General features: G+C 45.1%; 1 protein-coding gene across 2 annotated transcripts; it reads left to right on the forward strand.

Annotated features, from left to right (window-relative positions):
• Positions 1-222: 222 nt before the first annotated feature.
• On the forward strand, positions 223-17,372 carry ETV4 (ETS variant transcription factor 4). Of its 2 annotated transcripts, XM_059830480.1 has the most exons (12): positions 223-267; positions 368-449; positions 619-666; positions 7,208-7,261; positions 10,683-10,809; positions 11,430-11,588; positions 11,955-12,199; positions 14,526-14,600; positions 14,700-14,768; positions 15,130-15,302; positions 16,383-16,484; positions 17,151-17,372. In XM_059830480.1, exons 1-12 carry the CDS (start codon positions 223-225, stop codon positions 17,370-17,372), a joined length of 1,401 nt encoding a protein of 466 aa, XP_059686463.1. The 2 variants fall into 2 exon arrangements, with proteins under 2 accessions (XP_059686463.1, XP_059686464.1); XM_059830481.1 differs by lacking the exon at positions 14,526-14,600 and having other exon boundaries at positions 353-449.
• The last annotated feature ends 2,092 nt before the right edge of the window (positions 17,373-19,464 follow it).

Raw genomic sequence — 19,464 nt, forward strand, 5'->3', positions numbered from 1 at the left:
CGCCGCCTCTCAGGGACGGTGGGAGTGCCGGGGAGCCGTGCGGGTCGCGCTGCCCGCCCGCCGGCGGGCGGGCTGTCCCGCGGCGGCCGCTGAGCTCAGCAGGTGGCGGCCGCCCCGCGGTGCCGCCCCGGGAGGCCCGGCCCGCCGCGAGCCTCCCCCTGTGCCTTCCCCAGGTGCCCGCCGGGAGCCCCGCGCCCGCGGAGGTAGCGCACGGGCGGCAGGATGAAGGGGTACCTGGACCAGCAGGTGCCGTTCACTTTCCCGCAGGTGAGTGACGGCTCCGCCGAGCGGGGGGCTCTGGGCCGGGGCCCGCTCCGGTCAGGGACCCCGCGCTGAGCTGCTCCTTCCGCAGCAGCCTCCGGGCCAGGCGGCTCCCGGTGGCGGAGCTCGGATGGGCGCTAGGAAGAGACCCGGGGACCCGGGCTTGCCGCCGGCGCAGGATTCGGAAGGTGAGGGGGGCTGGGGGGTGGAGGGATGGATGGAGATGGGGAAGGCTTCCGGGACCAGGTCCTCCCCCTGCGCCTCCGCCCCCTCGTTCCGCGCGGCACCTCCGCCGCTGGAGCATCCTGCGGTGCCTCCCCGGCGCTCCCCTGAGGAAACCTCTCGCTTTTCACGCAGACCTCTTCCAGGACTTGAGCCCGTTCCAGGAGACTTGGCTGACAGAAGGTAGGTGGGCTCCTTCCCCTTTCTCTGTTTTGTTTTGTTCGTCTTTTAGTTGTTTGTCTCTTGATGTTTGCATCGCTCCTTTGTTTTGTTTGCCTAGCTCCAAACATGAAGTGTTTTTTTCAGACTTGCCAACCTCTGGCTCGTGAAAATGCGGACGCGTGAATCGCACTATTGTGCTGGGTATTTGCTTATGAATGGAACTTGGCAGTTGGCCCACTTTCCTGGTTACAAGTTTCGTTTCAGGCTGCTTGGGACTGGTTCGATTTTATGCTAATTTGTCACTTATCTGTTGGTTGCCAAAACGTTGATATTTTTTAAACAAACAATAAACTATTCTTTTAATTTGGGGAAGGAAGTGCCTCTCAACTTTTTCTTTTCTTTTTTTAAGATAAATCTTTGAAGGGACCTTCCTGGAACTTACACACTGCCCAGTTTGGTGTCTAAATTGTTTTGCCTTTTGACTTCAAGGAAGAGAAAACTTGAAATTAACAGAACTCCCTGGGATTTTAAGTGAAACTAGTTTTAAACAGTATGGTGAATTTGCTCTAATTCCAGTACTACAAATGATCCATTTTCTAGAAAAGTCAAAACATATCCTCAAGTACAGACTCCTGATAAATATAAAAGTACTTACTGTGATATAGGTAATTAACAAATATTTAACAATAATAATACAAAAATATGCATGGAATTTTGAGCAGGGTTATTTCCCCTAATTTTACCACAAGTGAAGGACCATCCTCTCAAACAGGTTTTTTTTAAGCCTCCAAAAAGGTATTTGCCAACCAAGTATGATTATTAAGGAAAAAAATCAAATATTTGATGTTAATTTCAAACTGAGATGAAATGACATTGATCAGGCAGTATTCATGAGTGCGAGGATTGTAAGGATGCAAGAGGAATTACCTGGAGGCTCTTCCAGGATTGAAACACTCGCCTAACTTAGAGGAGAAAAATAGGCATTAATTGCTTGTCACCTAACAGATCTGCTGAATGTGCACACATGCTTGAGACAGGTTTCTCTTAAATCTTCAAAAACCTTGAGCTGCCAATAAAATAAGTTTGCCTCAGAGCTGATTTCTGGTAGCCTTTCATTTTCAGGCTTTCTAATGTTTGATAATATTTTTAGCTCACTAATCTAAAGAATTTGCATAGAATTTCTTACAATATGTTTGTCAGTAGCAGAGTGTTTGTAGAATGAATTCCTAAGTACCCTGGGGTGAAGGGAAGGTCACACGTGGTCTCATAGCACTGTATAGAAAGAGGTAATCTGCTATTATACATGATCAGTAAATGATAATGCAAACCCTATTGCATGTTTTTAGAATATAGGCAGATATCTCTTTTTATAAAGCTCATAGCATCTAGTCAGAGCCCAGGTGAAATCTTTGGGAAATTCAATGCATGTTTTAATATTCAAGCTTATGACTTTAGACCGCATATATGGGGAATTACTTTCTTCTCGGATGACTTCCATTTCCAGACTTTTAACAACAAAAGTTGCCCTCTGAAGCAAACTATCATTTGTCTTTCTGTATTCACCAGTATGTCAAATTATTTTCCTGAATTGTGAATTTTTTTTATTAATGTCTTGTACATGTCTGTATGTTAGCATTTGCTCATGAGATGAAGGCAACTGAAAACTTAAGAGTACCTTCCTAAATAATGCAGAAGAAAAAGGAAAGAAAGTGAAAATATGAAATGTTATTTATACTCTGCCTTTACCACATTTAGTTGAGAAATTTAGCTATTTTATTTTATAATTTTATTTACAGTTCTTGGTGTTACTTTTGAAATAAAAGAGAAGCAAACCTAGGAAGGAAGCAAACTGGAAACATTATTTCCCAACAAACAATCAGCCGTATGAAAAATGTTAACAAATTTAAACCACATATACATGTGTATGTATAGGTGTGTGTGTATATGAGTCAATATATATAATTTGCGTGATTTCATTCATGAGGTAACTCTTTGTTAGCTTTTTAGAATATTTTAATAGTGTCAATTAACACCTGATTCCCCTTTTGCAAGGTAAAAGAATAATGTCTGCATATAGATGACTCTTAAAAGAAACAGATGTTGAAAAATCCTAGGCCTCGTTACTAAAAATATAAAGTTTTCCTCTGCACCATTTTTACCAGAATCTGTTAGAATGCAATGATGTGAAGCTGGTAACTGTATGGAACTAATTTAAAGCCAAATAATTTATAAAAGTGATTTGGCATTCAGAGAAACAAAAAAAACTTCCTTGGACAAAAGTTGCCCAGGTAGTTATCTGTGCTGATTGCAAGGAGGGGAGAGATGCACTTCTTTGTGTATCCTTAGTCAGAAAGCTTTAGTTATGGTGCTCCAAATCTTGAGAGCAGTGTGGGAGATGGCAAGGCACAGGTTGATGCATGCAGTCTGAGTGACTAAAATAAGCCTGTGGTTGGGCTTTAAATGTCTGATTAAGTATCCCCGTTATTTTAAGTATAGATGCTGGTTTTGGGAGAACAAGAAAATACTATCTGTATTGCAAGCATATGAAGTAGATAATCAATATAAAAATTTAAATTTTCTTCTGGCAACTGGCACTTTAGCCTTCTAGTACAGGACTGTAGCTGTCTGCATGCATCACTGTCCAGCAGGAAGGCTGTGTGCTCTCGCTTCAGCCATGCTCTTCATTTCACATCTTTTCTGTGGTCTATTGCTTTTAGTATGTAATTTTCTTAGTGAGATTGTCAGCAGTGCGATAGACAGTAGTAGCCTCAAGGCAGTAGGCTGTGAAATCCAAACTCAGCTCATACAATGTGATCCCTGTTATTTCATAGAATGGTTTGTGTTGGAAGGGACCTTAAAGATCATCTAGTTCCAACCCCCCTACCATGTCACCTTCCAGTAGACCAGGTTGCTCAAAGCCCCATCCAACCTGGCCTTGAAGCCTTCCAGGGAGGGGGGGCATCTACAACTTCTCTGGGCAACATGTTCCAGTGCCTCACCACCCTCATGGTGAAGAATTTCTTCCTTATATCTAATCTAAATCTACCCTCTTTCAGCTTAAAGCCATTACCCCTTGTCCTATCACTACATGCCCTTGTAAAAAGTCCCTCTCCAGCTTTCTTGTAGGCCCCTTTCAGGTACTGGAAGGCTGCTAGAAGGTCTCCCTGGAGCCTTCTCTTCTCCAGGCTGAACAACCCCAACTCTCTCAGCCTGTCTTCATAGGAGAGGTGCTCCAGCCCTCTGATCATCTTTGTGGCCCTCCTCTGGACTCGCTCCAACAGGTCTGTGTCCTTCTTACGTTGGAGGCCCCAGAGCTGGATGCAGGACGCCAGGTGGGGTCTCACAAGAGCAGAGGGGGAGAATCACCGCCCTTGACCTGCTGGTCATGCTTCTTTTGATGCAGCCCAGGATACGGTCAGCTTTCTGGACTGCAAGCACACAATGCTGGCTCATGTTGAGCTTCTCATCAACCAACACCCCCAAATCCTTCTCCTCAGGGCTGCTCTCAGTCCCTTCTCTGCCCACCCTGTATTTGTGCTTGGGATTGCCCTGACCCATGTTCAGGACCTTGCACTTGGCCTTGCTGAACTTCATGAGGTTTGCATGGGCCCACTTCTCAAGCCTGTCAAGGTCCCTCTGGATGGCATCCCTTCCCTCCAGCGTGTCAACTGCACCACACCGCTTGGTGTCATTGGCAAACTTGCTGAGGGTGCATTTGATTGCATTGTCCGTGTCGCCAACAACGCTGGTCCCAATGCCAAGCCCTGAGGAATGCTGCTCATCACTGGTCACGTTTCTTTCTATTTCTTCTACTACAATGTTGCTTTTTAAAGATAATTAATAAAATGAATTTTTTAAGGTTTTGTTTTTCTGTTCCCCACCTTTTATCATTTATATTTCCAGTTTGTTGTCATACAGGTTATTTTAAGGAACAGTGATTGCAGTGCGAAGAGCTTGGCTGGTTTCATTCTAATCCACTGCCTGTTGTTAATGCAGTGTTATTCCCTAAGGTTTATTTTTGGCATGTCTTGTCTTCTAGCTTAGGTTCAAGTGACTGAGATTAGTGGGCTTCCATTCCTCATGTTCCTTTACTTTGACTACATCACCTTTGCTTTAGAGCTGAGAGAGTGCAATCTTTTGTCTGCTCTGCAATAACAAAAACTCTAGGTTTGTCTGTTATGTACTAGTAGCAGCATTTCTTTCAGCAATAGTTTGTGAGAGATTTTGTGGAATAACAATGTGCTGCAAGCTTTCCCTTCCCTGCAGTTGAAAGGGACATAAAAGTAATTGTTAGTAGTAATAAAATAGTCTAACACAACATGTGCTTTGGTAAGGTTCTCCCCAGTTTCTCTCAGGGCACACCCAGAAGCTTAGTTCTTTGTCAGACCTGAATTTACCACATTAGTTGCTGTCTCTGGGTAATGGAGGACTGCTCAGGAGGTGAACTGAGGTCACATCTGAGCTAGGCTCTGAGTAATAGAGGAAAAAATAGCTGCGTATTAAAATATGGGCTAAATTCTGATTAGTAGTGTGTTCCTGACATCAGGATGGTGTGCCTCTCTTGCTTCCTTACCACCTTTTCTTTCTGTGGCAGGGAAGAATGCAAAGGTATTTGTAAATAAATACAGATGCTGCTGTCAGGGAGAAAGCCAGATTGGATCACTTTCTTTGGTATCCTATTGCTTATGTGATTGCTTCAACAAAACCATACGTTCTAGACTGTGCAGGCTGTCCAAGAGTACTGTTCTGTCTTGCTTATACAGCTCTTGCAAAGGAAAGATAGGCACAGACCATCTTGTAGAATGGGGCAAGCATGCACAACTATATTCACAGTTGGAAAATCTGAATGAATTGTTCCCTCTGTGAATGTGTGAGGGCAATGTTGATTAAAGCTTTTCTCAGAAAATAAGGGAAGCAGGAGCTAGAGGAGACTATCTATAGCGGATTCCTCTGTGAAATCAGAAAAGCTCTAATTACATATACACTGTTTCAACACAGGAATTTTAGTATAATAGCACTATGGACTATTGTAACATTTGATTTTGTATGTTGGAGTAATCTCTCAAGGACACACCTGTGTACCTTGCTGAGTCAACCTGTAGGTGAAGAAGGACAATAAAATTATTTTTCTTCCACTGTGCCATTTCATTGTTTTATGATATATTTTTCAATGGCTTCAATGCAGCTCAGACATGGGCTAAGGCCACATTGTAGTAGGTGATCCATGAACAGAATGATCTAAGCTGGAGATCAGAAAAGGCAGGCAGCTATGTATAGGCAGATGAGGTATTCGCATGAATGATGCCATAAGGGTCAGCACAGCTGCCAGTCTTCACTAGATACGAGCTTCCAATCACTGTTACATCTTTCATAGGCATCACAGGAAGAAGAATTCTGATACTTTAAGTTTTAATTTAAAATAAGTATTTACTCCAGGAATTGATGAAACATACTGTGAAGTACATAGTGAAAGACTTCTAGTGCCTCCATTTTGGATGCTGTGGGAAACTCTATCCACGTGGGCTTTACAGCTTTTGCAAAGTCTAATCTTTAATGTAAATCAGAATAAATATGAGCCCCCGAGTTATGAAGAGGCATCGAATTATAAAGTGTGCTGCTGACTTTTCAAGCCTGCAGACAAACACAGGTGAGCCTCACCATTAAGCCTGAAGCTTCTTAACATTGAGGTGCTAATGTTGTTAACTATTTCACTGCTTACCACATTCCGCTACATCTTGTTCCAGTGAGGTAGGCTGTTCCAAGGTAAATGAGGCCTCTGCAGATTTTCAGATATCTTTATTGACAGTCTTTGAAATATTCAAATGTTTTCGACCTCGCTGTTATTCTTGGAGTTGTACTAACACTGCTGTCCACAGGGCAGATGCCTAGAAATAAGCTTTACTGCACTGATTTGTGGGGAAAGAGCAGCTGTTTGCTCTCAGGTTCTCTATGACTGCACCAGCACTTCCTCTTACATTTGCTATTTGCAAAATCACACATCGATGCAAGGCACTGTTAACCATTTCCCTCTCTTGCTACCAGATAATTTTATTTTCTTCTTCTGAAATGTTTTCCTGCTGATTTACAAATTGTTCCAAGTTATCCACTGCTTCTGGAGCTACTGAAAAGATTGTATATGAAGGCATAGACTCTGTTCAGCTCATCACTTTGGCATAGCCTTTCCAAATTTAGCCGTTGGTAGGTGTTTTTCCTATACTAAATGCTTAAAAATCCCTGCATGATATGTTTCTAACCAAAACTGTGAACCCTGAGCTAATAAACTTGCTGTTGTCCTTATTTCCAAGGTAAGGGAGAAGGAAACTGGCAGGCTGTTAAGAGGTAAATCTGCAGGCAGAAGAACTGTATTCATTAATCCCAACGGAAAACTATCCTTAGTCACTAAAGTGCATTCCAGCAGAAAGCTCAGATCTTTTCTGCATAGACTTATTTCTACCTTGCTGTTAATTATACCATACAAAGTGCCAAATCTAATTCTCTCTCTCTCTCTCTCTCTCTCTCCCCCACTCTCCCTCCTCCCCTCCTTCCCACCCTCCCCTGGCAGCTCAGGTTCCAGACAGTGATGAGCAATTTGTGCCTGACTTTCATTCAGAAAACTGTAAGTAGCATGGGGGCGATCACACATCTTGGGAGAAGGGACACTTAAGTCAAAAAAAATACATAAATGCAACACACGGACATTGAGGCTAAAGTACTAATTTTATTTCTACATTGTTGTGACGGTGACAAAAAAACAGGCTAACTGTCCACACCTGGACAACGCAAAAGTATCTTTGTGTGGTGGTAACTACCACAGTCCCTTATGCAGAGTGGTTTCAACAGATGTATATTTTAGTTGGTGTATGCGTAAAAAATTAGGCACCTCTGAACAGCTGAGAAGATGCATTACTATGACAATCAAAGGTAAAATTTGTGCTATTACTCCTCCCAAAGCAAAAGACATTGGACTGTACATGGAATTATGGGTGCTGTGTCTCCTGCAGGAGCTTTCTGGGGGCTCTGCTCTGTGGCCTCTGGCTGAGTATCTGCTGCCAGCATGGCCTCTGTGAGATGATGGTCCTGTCTGCTGCCTGCCACAGCATGAGGGCACAGTATCCCTGAAGGGATATGCTCACTAGCCTGCTTGCTCTCTGTTCTTAGGAACTGTACCACAAATGTTTGCTCTGAGAACTGGTCAAAGCACTTCACCTTACAAAGGAGCTGAATGTTGCACAGGTACAAGTATTGGAACCTTCCACACAATGGCCATGGAACTCTTTCTGCTTTCCTCACACTAGGCCTGCTTCAGCATTTGGACACTGATGCTGAGCTAAGACTACATGCCTGAAGTGAATACAGGCTGTTCTGAATAGCTCTGTGTTGCAAGCAGCCGCAGGAACCTGGAGCCTGACTTTTGTCAGGCATGTCAAGGCTTCAAGAAGATGCTTCACTGTTCCCCGGGCATATACATGTCTGGCAGCTCACTGAGAGTAGAGATGTCCATTTAAAGCCGGTGCAGTTGGCTTTGGTGCCCTTCCTATGCTGATACCCCTCTCTGCCCAGGGCAGTTTTCCCCATGAAAACTGAAATGAAGCACTTTTTTCTGGTTGTTCTTGTCTACCTCATTCCCCTGGACTTGGCCATGCAGCACAGCCGGGCTTGCTCTCTGAGTCATATATATTGTTTCTTCCTCTGTTTGACCTAGAACTGAGGAGAGGGCTGGTCCCATGTTTCACTCTGAATGAATGAATGAGCCGGTTGTAATGTGATAGCCTGTTCCAGCTATTAGGGGCCGGAAAGAATTGGCTGCTCCTAGCACATCTAGCTTCTTGAAACTTCAGTGGAGTTCAGTGTACTGGACAGAGCAATTTTCCTCCCCCCCACCCCAAGACTCAGCCGCCACATTGGCATTTTTAGATGGGTTCTATATATCTGTTTACTCCATACATTGAAAAGAGCTGCTGCAGACAGAAGGGAAAGAGATAGAAAGACCCCTTTTCTCTTTCAACCCTTCCCTGGGCCCGGGGTGTTTGCACAGATGCAGGAGTGACATGCTTGGGATACTGAATGCATCCCAGGTGTGGGGCAGGCCCACTGGGTCGGCGCACTCACGCTTGCCATCAGTTTGGACAGTGCCAAGAGCTGTTGTGAACAGGCCCCTCTGCTGTGATTGATGGCAGCCCCGGGAGTGGCTGTGGGAGCCAGTTGTCCCTGAGAAGGCGTAGGAGCCAGAAACAATATGAGGCTCTGCTATCTTATGGATTTATTTGTTTATATTGATTCTGTCAAGCTGTTTGGATCCCTTTGGGTGCTGGCATGATGTAAAGAGTAAAGATGGGCTTTTCTGGTGTAGGCTGAAACCAAAGGCAGGCAAAAGGAGTCAGGTTTGGGGTTTTTTTCCCCTCTTGCTGAGAAAATTTATTTCAGGGAGGGATGTTCGCAATCGAGAGTAGCCTTAATATCCTATGCTAAGAGAGACAGCAGCAGCCCTTTCTCCAGCCCTTTTGATAGCTGCTTGCTGCAGCACTTCTGAAGGGACAATTAGTCCTTTATGTGAGGGAGAACTGGCTTGAGGATGGCTGGTGCACATACAGTTCAGGTCAGTCCTGAAATAAACTCATCAAAAATACGAGGTATTAACAGATCAGGATGTTACTTTGCATGCTTAAAACTGTAATCACAGCTCTGAACATCCCAGGCTTTGTAAGTAGCATCGTGTCAGCTTGAAGAGGTGGGAGTAAGCTGGCGAAGAAGGACTGGAGCTAGCCTTATTAAAAGCTTACAGTTTTGATTTGGAGCGCAGATCTTTCCCTTGTTTGAAAAACAAGCCTACACCTATGTACCTTTCTGGGTGTTTCCCTCCTCGTCTGCATCAGGCCATGACCACAGACCAGTGCACTGAAAATGAAAAGGAACTTTTTTACTTTTTTCCTGGACTGTCACTGGTGTTTTGGATGAGCAGAGCAGTTATGAGATTCTGCCAATCCCACATTCAGGGATGTTGAACTGTTAGCACAGAAGAGATTCAACAAAGGGAAACCTGCATTTGGAAATGATACGAGTAGCTGCTGAGTGCCAGCGTGTCAGCCTCCTGCCCAGGAATCACAGTGTCCTGTAGAAGGGCCTGACCTTTTTCCTGAGTGCTGAAGCATAAACCTGATACAATTAAGGAAATTAGATACTTCAAAGGGAGGCTACTGAGAGGACTGCAAGCTGCTCTTTGAACTATGAGGCTTATTATAGTGAAAGCAAGGACTTGGAGGTCAGACTTCTGTTTTGTACTGTGCTTTAACACTGATGCAGTTCCTTTGGAAAAGGGATTTTAGCTATCTAAATTGGTTAGGAGCTTCTGAAAACACTCCTTGCATAAGGTGTCTGTGAGCAAGTTAGCCTGGTGATGGCCTGTAATAGTATGCAATACATATAATAGTATTTTCCCACACAAAACCTTCAGCTTTTGTAGCTATGTCTACAAAAACCCTTACATTTATTGTCCTACAGGACAAATGATACTATCAGGAGATCTACAATGTGTCATCATATTAGTGCATTATAATGTAATGGTAATACATTGGTAATACATACATGGTAATGCTACTCACAAGACACGCTTACTAGGTATGTCAATGAAAGAGCATTTTGCATGATGCAAATCAAAACTCTGCTTTTATGTGTTGAAAAACAGAGTATGTGCATGCTACCCCTTAAGACATAACAGAAAATGTCTGTCCCAGGCCTGAACAGCTTAAGAAACACCCACTCTAAATCCTTTTCAAAGTGCTCTGGATTATCACAGAGCATGTTAACACAGCCTTAGATTTGCTTTTTCAAGGTTTATGCATCATACAAACCTCACTGAATCAAGGGCAGAGCGCAGGAAAGTCCAGTGAACAGTTGTGCGTATTGGTATTCTGTTTCTCTCAGAGCCAGCTGAACAAGGACAAGGTGGTGGCAACTCAACTGACTTTTTACTGGCTGACAAAGATATCTCTCCATAAAAAAGAAAAGTGTCAACTTGATCTTTCATTTCTCTCCCACAGTAGCTTTTCACAGTCCTCCTGCTAAGATTAAAAAGGAGCCGCAGAGTCCCTCCTCGGACCCCACGCTGTCCTGCAACCATAAGCAGCCATTCCAGTACCACAATGGCGAACAGTGTCTTTACACCAGGTAACACAGGTTACACAGGGGAGGGACAGGAGCTGTTATGAAATCAAGTGCTACTGCATTATTTAATAATGAAGTGTTATGACAACACTGGTCTGTCTGCTGGGTAAGGGCAGTGCACATGTGCTGCAATACAAATTAACCAGTGGGTCAGCTCACGGCAGCCTGCTCAGACTGACATTTATTGCACTGGATAGCTCAGACCTGTGTAGAATAGATCTGGGCTTGCCTCTTTTTTCTTCTCCCTAGTGCTTTTTCTCAGCTGTCCTGATGCTGAAAGCAGTCTTGACGTCTGTCATATGCCTCTCTCCCCGCCATTGCTTTCCAAAATCTGTCCCGCTAGGAGCTCCCTGACACCATTGCCCACAGTCCCAGCTATTTGCCTGAGTTATAGTATGACTTCTTCAGAACACACCTTCTCCAGTTTTCTGCTTGAAGGGTTGTTGCTATTGTGCGTGGGGGCAACAAATAATGAGAAAGGAAGGAGTTTATGCTGGGAGTTTTCTGGCACAGATGGCTGCATAGAGGGACAGCGTGTCTGCCTGTGACACGTTCTCCCCAGGTGCTGCCGCCAGTCCTTCTTGGAGAACTGTAATGCTCCAATATCTGTTTGACTGTCCCAGTGCCTATGATCAACCCAGACAAGTTGGAATCAAGTCCCCCAACCCAGGAACCCCGATACAGTCACCGCTCCAACAGTTCCCTAGACAGGACAGGAGCTTCCTGACCCCTGCGGGGCCACCCGGCCCCATGTCCAGCTGTGGATACCTCAGTGAAAACAGGTGAGTTACTACCAGGAGGAGGCAGCCACTGGCAAGAAGGATCGCCCTCCTTGGTGATTCAGGGAGGAGGGGCTGCAGCATCCAGATTAAAGTCCTCAGTTTCCAGGAATCACAGGATCCCCACACCCCCCCGCCCTCCCAATACTTGGGACCCACCACTGCTGCCATCAAATTCTGTGAATGGTGGGCTGTGTAGCTGCCCTTGGAAACATCTTTCACTTCCTTGCCCCAGCTATGCCTGCAGCTCCTACAGCCCTAGTAACAGGCTGAGGCTGGGGAAGTTTCTGTCCCTCAACCAGCCCTGCACCAGGGCCGAGATCAGAGGACCAAGAAAGCAGCCATCCCATGTCCTCTCCCCTCTTCTAGCTCTGCATACCAGCCACCTGTGGAGATGTGCCGTTCCTTCCCCTCTTCTCAGGGCATGGCCCAGGAAGACCCCATCATCTACCAGCGCCGGATGGCCGAGCCCTGCCTCCAGTACCCTCATCAGGGCTTCAAACAGGAGTACCACGACCCGCGGTATGAGCAATCAAGCCGTGCGGGCAGCAGCCATCAGTACCCAGCAGCTGGGGTGATCAAGCAGGAGCAGGTGGACTACATGTATGACTCAGGTAGGCAGAACTAGCTCTTTCTGACTGCGTAAACCAGGCATCAGTGGGGTTGAGCAACTTCCTGGGTGAACAGCCATCACTGGTGGTCTTCGGGCTTTGAAACAGTACTACTTCATCTTCAGGAGCGTGTGTGGTCTGGGAAACTGGCTGCGTAGCAGGAAATGCAAGCTGTACTGTCTCTTTACTGCATCCAAGAGAAGGCTGGGACATTGGCTTTCTGGACTTTATTCTGAGAAGGACTTTCTGGTAGATAGTGGAAAGCTTTAACAAGATACAGGAGATGTTAAACCTATTCAAACTACATCAAAGGTATGCATTTTTTTTCAAGGGAAAAAGTAGCCATTGAGGAGACTGTCAAAATTCATAATTAGCCCACTCAGACCATCAGAAATGGAGAAAAGGGTGTTCCTAGTTTCACAGGGAGTTTTTGTCTTCAGGGGGATGTATGAGCTCGTAGGTTGTAGAAAGGGAGAGAAGTGAGGTCAGCTTTGAAGAAATTATACTGAAAATGTTCTGTAAATGGCAGCAGAAAGGAAGGAATCAAATATCTTGGAGCTTGTACAGAAAAAACATCTCAGATCCCTGCAGCAGAAGGGGACCTTCAAGCACTGGCAGAGGAAAGCTACTCTGGGTGCAGGGAGTGCACTGCACAACCCTGAGCTGCAGCTCACGACACTGATTGGCCCTGTGGCTTTTCCCTGACTGGAGGCAGAAGAATTTAATTCACAAAACAGAGGCAAAGATGCACTCTCCCAGCCCACTGGAGGGTGTCAGCTTTCACTGCTGAGGTGTCTCACAGGCAGCTGACACCCACTGGAAACTCACTGCAGCAGGTCACAGAGAGAGCTGATGCTCCATTTGGGAGCTTGCCATGCAAGATAAACTAGCTTTGTCCTGACAAACAGATCTAGAAGTCTAAAACTAGAACAGTGTAAAAAGACTTGGGTGGCTAACAATAAACTGGCCAATTCCAAGGACAGGCATAAGCACAGGGTGGGGTCTGGGTTGACTTGGCTAAGTGCAAGTGTGCTGCTTTGTGTCTGTGCAGTGTCAACCACCACCTGCTACTTCCCATAGAAACCAGGCACACAGAGCAGATAGCAGAGATTTTAGAGAATCACAAGCGGAAAAAAGTTAATAATTCCAAAAACAGCTCTCTAGATACCAGATCAATCAGGTAATCCTCTTATTTGTTTAAAAGGGATAAATCTTATTTTTTCAGGAGACCTGTGTAAAGACTTGCTACCCTGACATCACAATACCCTCTTCTAGAGGGAATGTTACTTCTGGTTTCCTGGTATTTTAATGGACATTTTGAATTGTTTCCTTTAGCAGAAATAAATACATAAATAAAAAGCTCCTATGAGCGTATAGACTCCACTACTGTGGCTATGCTGATATTACACTTTCACTGGGTCCTTCTGTCCAGACAGGGGAAAAAAATGTGCAAACCCAGAAGAATGCTTTTTGTGAGAGTAGTTTATGATTGTAATAAGACACAGCCTGCCAGCTCAGAGTACCCTTCTGCCCTCAGCATCAGCAAAATGTCTGCTGAAAGCAATGGCCACACACAGGAGTATGAGGGAAACGTAAGGTAAATCTTTCCAAAGCTTCCAGTTACAGGATCCATTTCAGCTGTGGATGGAAAATAGGTTCGATTCAGAAAACACAAGGTACAGAAGATACAAATTGCAGTGCCCAGGCAACAATATATGCTGCACAGCTATCATGAAAAGACTTTATGCTTGTTTTCAAACTCAGGCTATTTTTTCCTTTATGTTTTCTCAACTGTTTGCGAGAACACCCCATTATGATGTGAAAAAGCCAGGGAGACTTAAAGACATACGAAATTACATTTGTGAGACACTGTCTGTAGTAAAGATTCAGATGCTGCTGCTCTCCATTAACATCATCATAGTACCCCTGGAAAAATGTAATGCCTTCTCACCTCTGAAAACAGTAGAAGAGTGCATAGTTATCTTAAACTAAGATGAGGGAGAGGTGTCATACAAATTTAGCCTACTGTCCATATTTTTGTATTGAGTGGTGTGTAGGTGACTGACTGGCTATCATGGCTACTCTGAAGGAAGTCGTGTGATAGTACCACAAAAATTTACTAGTGTAATTCATGACTGGAAACATGATGAAGATGAAGTTGTGGTGGGATGCCTGAGACACAGAAAGTTATCAGTCTGCCACTAACCCTTTAGGAGGGCCCTAAGAGGACATTGGTTAGACAGCTGCACTTACCTGTCAACCTCTGGAGAGCACGATCATTCTGCCTCCTGCGCTTTTTAATTAAATTAGTGTGTTAATTGTTCTGTAGATGTTCCTGGCTGTCCTTCCATGTACATAAATGTTGAAAGTTATCCAAGCCATTCAAATACAGAAGATGCATTAGGTAAGAAACTCAGTGACTATCGTCTTTTCCCTGCTTTGCATTGCCCTCTAGTACTACCCTGTCTTTGTCTATGACTGCCTATGTTGCTTTCTCTTTCAGGCTGCAGCTATGACAAGCAGATGAGGTCCTTTACTGATGATGTCTGTGTTGTTCCTGAAAAATTTGAAGGTCAGAGAAAGAATGGCTTCCAGTTTGGGTGTAAGATAGGGTTATCCAGCATCTTTGCTAGCCACTTGACCACTGTCTACATAGTTCGTTACCTTGTGTTTTTGCAGGTGTGTTAGCTGTGGTTGATACCTGGCTTTTTGGTATCCCGTTTTTTGAGCTTTTTTAGCAGCAAACAGGCCTTCTAGCATAAGTGGCTTAATTGTGAGGTTCATTAGAGCTCCTCTTGGAAGAGCTGCTGGTGAATTGGCTGCTCTGTTTTCTGTGAACTGAAATATTCCAGGTAAACATTTGTGAAATGTGCTTTTTTTTGCAACTGTTTTTGCAGTGTTACCCTTAGAAACACCTTGTTTGTTCTTTTCAGCAGGAGACATCAAGCAGGAAGCTGGAGGGTACCGGGAAGGACCTCCCTACCAGAGACGGGGATCTCTCCAGCTCTGGCAATTTCTTGTGGCTTTATTGGATGATCCAACCAATTCCCACTTCATTGCCTGGACTGGTAGAGGGATGGAGTTCAAGCTCATTGAGCCAGAAGAGGTGAAACCATTTAGTTTCTCTAGAGGCTCAGGGGGAGCAGCCACTGTTTCTGAAGCTGTAAAATCCCAACTGGCTTTTCCTCTGCCTTGTGAAGGCTCCTGCCTACCAGTGGTACTTGCTAGACCCTGCAGCAAGTCAAGTTTTTTAGAAGAGGTCAAAACACTTGGGTGACACAAATATCAGGTTTAAGAAAGGTTGCTTGTAAGTTTAGAATCTCAGAAATGCAGTGAGTCAAATTGCCCACTGCCTTCACTTCCCTAGACACTTCACTCTCAAGCTTGCAGTGACTTGTGCTGTTCTATCACACTCCATACTTGAGGCTGTCATTGAGGTTTGGAGTTTTGAACCCTACTGGCCGCAGAAGTTTTCATAAAAATCTGGAAGAAACTACGTCCTAGTCTAAATATCATTTTATATCAAAATGGCGTTAACTAAGGTGTCATTTCTAATGCCGCCATGTTCCAAAAAAACCCCAATATCTGACAATATCTGGGAGATGTGTCTGTAATATCTGGTCATATCTTGCTCCAATTAGACCTGCATTTAGCACTGTTCTTGCTACATATCAACCTTTACGGGCACTTTCAGCATAGATGAGTTGTTTTAGTGGGCTGACATATGCTTACATGTGTAAGCATTTCTGAGTCTCATGGACAAAGCTGAAAATCATGTAGTAGGAGGAAGAACAGCACATGGGTCTTCCAACAGAGGTGTTCCCTCGTACTTGGGCTCCTGGTAAATGTGTGATCCTTGAAGATAAAGCGTAGCATAGGATGAAGCAGTCCTTTAGCATCCTCAAGCTTTCAGAGTACTGGAGAGTGAGGAGAAGTGGTGACAGCAAAAGACCTCTGTAGTGGCAAGGAGAATGCCTCTCTGTGATCTAGGGTGCTTCAGTTTGAGTTCTACTCTCCTTGTTAAAAAGCTGCTAAATAATTACTGTTTGAGTCTATTATTTAAATGTTATTAAATGTTTGTATGTGTTGTGGTACTGTTCCTCACAAGAGAATCAGCTGTATAATGTTCTTTTGCCCTTGGGTTGGGTTAACAGACATTCATGGACTTCGATGCTTTATTCTACAGGTAGCCAGGCTCTGGGGTATCCAAAAGAACCGTCCAGCCATGAACTATGACAAGCTGAGCCGATCCCTTCGCTACTATTATGAGAAAGGCATCATGCAGAAGGTCAGTTTGCAAAGCAGATGGAGTTTTTATGCCTTTACTGATGCTTCTCTTGTTTGAGACAGGAAGTCTTACAGGTACAGAATGTGCTTGAACTAGCCAGGCATCCTGAGTTTTCTTTCCCTATAACTTCTCTATGCAGCATTTAAATGAGGAAGACGTAAAGGAGCTGAATCTAGGCAACATATGGGAAATAAAACAAAGGGGAATCGTGATTTCTTTCTTTTTCCATATATGTCTGCAGTCAGGAGAGTTGGAATTTATGCAGCTGCAAGGACATACAATCAGTTTAGACTTGCTGTTGGTGAGAGAAAGGCTGCCTGGGGGTTGGTCCTATGTGGTAGGGATGGTCTTTTCCAGATCCAGGTCACTGGAGAGGATAAATGAGTGTCATTATGTCACAGTACAGACTGGTCAGGGACTGTTGATGCTGTTGCTACCTGGACAAAGAGTCAGCTGGCAGCATCCCATTTCCCAGGAGCTGTGCCAGGGGAAACCAGAGCAGCAGAGAAGCAGGAGGACAGCACAAGGAGAAGTTTACAACTCTGACATGTCTCAGGGCAATGGGCTAGAGCAGCCAGATGGTTTTGCAAGCCTTCTCAGCTGCTGAGGAGCATTGCCTAGTGCTGCCTGTGTGCCTGCAGCATTTGTCTCATATCTTCCCTGCAGGTGGCTGGAGAGCGCTACGTGTACAAGTTTGTGTGTGAGCCTGAAGCCTTGTTCTCTCTGGCCTTCCCTGATAATCAGCGGCCACCTCTGAAGGCAGAGTTTGACCGGCAGATCAGTGAGGAGGACACAGTGCCTCTTTCTCACCTGGATGAGAATGCCACCTATCTACCAGACCTTGGGAGCCTCCCTCCACAGCTTTACAGCAAAGGCTACACATACTAGCAGTTGGGAGCACACTGTGCCACCCTTGCTTGTGTATATAGGAGATGTCTGGTTAGTATTCAATCAGTATAAGCATTTTTCCAGGCCAGCCTAGGGCAGCACTAAACTATGAACACCTGCTTTGGTCAGGAAAAGTGTTCAGGTACACAGGTGGATAATCACCTGACAGGTGACAGGGCTCTTGTGTGCTTGTGATAAGACCCTCATATTTGTCAGGATGGGACTCGTTCTCAGTGATGCGAACATCATCTGAGCAGCTTCAGCAGCATATCAGGTAATTGCTACCTCCGGCCGGAACAAACAAGCCTGTCACAGTCCCTCTCTTTGGCAAGGGAGGAGATGCCGTCCTACTGGGCTTTTTTTTCAGATATGAGGATGCTACAATGCTGCTGCTGACTCCATTCCTCCAGTACATGCACTGAACCTCTGTATAACTTGCCCTCAGCAAGGAATGGCTCTGACCCACATGGACTCACCTCTACAAGACCAGTCTTGCCTTCTTTCCAGGATGGCTGCAACACAGTGGTCACAGATCATATGCCTTCCCTGTGAACTGCTTTGTGGGACTGGGGAATACTTGTCTTGTATGTGCATGCTCCTGCCTTATCACTTCCTTGCTCATAACACTTCACGCCAGGGCTTTCTGGTATTTAGGCACTCTGTCTGATCAGAGTGCCTGGAGGCACTGGCCAGGATTAGAGCAGTCCTGGATTACATGGCACTACATACAATTTAGGAGAACTACAGAGCTGCCTGACTGCATTGGTATGGGACACAGGTCAAAGCCAATGTCCCCTTCAGGTAGAGGGACTGCAGGAGGCAGCAAGGCCTGAGGCACCACTTCATTGTAGTGTTGTGGCTTTTCCAAACTGAACAACTTTTTCAACAAACATCTTCAGGATATTTGAAGACCTGTCAGGCTCTTGAGTGTGCCCATCCTGGGCTGGGCTAGAAAATCATCTGAGGCAAGAAAAGAACCTGGTGGATGTGTGTTAAGAAAATGCTTTACAAAGTAACCTAAACCATACATAGGTCTTAATGTTTGAATTTAGACTTAACCTCCACAGATGTTTGCATATTTGAGGGAAAACCTGGTATGTTGGGAAGGTAGCTAACTCTGCAGCCCAATGCAGCACATACAAGTTTTAACTTAACTAGACTTTGACTGGTTTTCCACAATAGCAAACATTTATAATGGGCACCATCTCCTCAGTGAGAGGTGTCTCACTTTTTAATTAGCAGCTCTGACCATGTGCACAGTTAGACGAGGAGCAGTACAGTGTACCCATAGAGAAAAAGCCTGTTTCCTACTGCTTCAGAGTGATGTTCCAGCTGCTGAATACAGAGCATCGCCAATGTGGTAGCCTGTAGAGGAAATTCTGTATGTTGATTGAAAGCCTGATGTCCCCCGATGACTCTCCCCTGCATGGCTAATGCCAATCCTCTCAACCTTGTCCCTGGGCATGAGGGCCAGGAAAGGCAGCTCTCCCTGCCTAAGGAGAGGCCAGATACTCAGAGTAACCTGCTCTGCTGATGCCTTTGCCTGCCCTGTGCAGTCCAGGGCCTTGGTGTTCTGGCAGCTGCTGGTCCTCCTGCCTTGCCCTGCTCCCACCTGGCAAGCACACTTCCTCTGGTGTCCCAGAAGTGAGGGTGAAGGGGAACCCTTCCATTGGTATAAGCAGCCTTTACTATTTATTGAGTGTAAAAACACTACAATTAATAAATTGGTCTATGACTTTGGCCAGTGCACCTTCATTCAGCCCCTGGCTAGTCCTCCCTTCTACCTTCTGAGCTTGCTTTGCCCATCTCCTTGGCATCAGCTTGCAGCTTTGGGTAGCTGATCCAGAGAGTTCAGGGATGCGTGTTAACTTCTGAATCTTGGTGGAGTTCAAGAAACAAACACTTCACTCAACATCCTCACAACCAGTCATACAACAAGGACTGAAAGATCGCAATGAAATATGTAACCTCTGGCTGCACCTGGTGTCAGGGGAACAGGTCTCTGCAGCAGCAGAGCCCACGCTCCCACACTGACAATATACCAGCCACTGAGCCAAGGTCCATGGTTTTAATTAGCTTTTCCCTGAACTTC

Source organism: Gavia stellata, chromosome 28 (assembly GCF_030936135.1).
Source record: "Gavia stellata isolate bGavSte3 chromosome 28, bGavSte3.hap2, whole genome shotgun sequence".
In the NCBI taxonomy this organism is placed as follows: domain Eukaryota; kingdom Metazoa; phylum Chordata; class Aves; order Gaviiformes; family Gaviidae; genus Gavia; species Gavia stellata.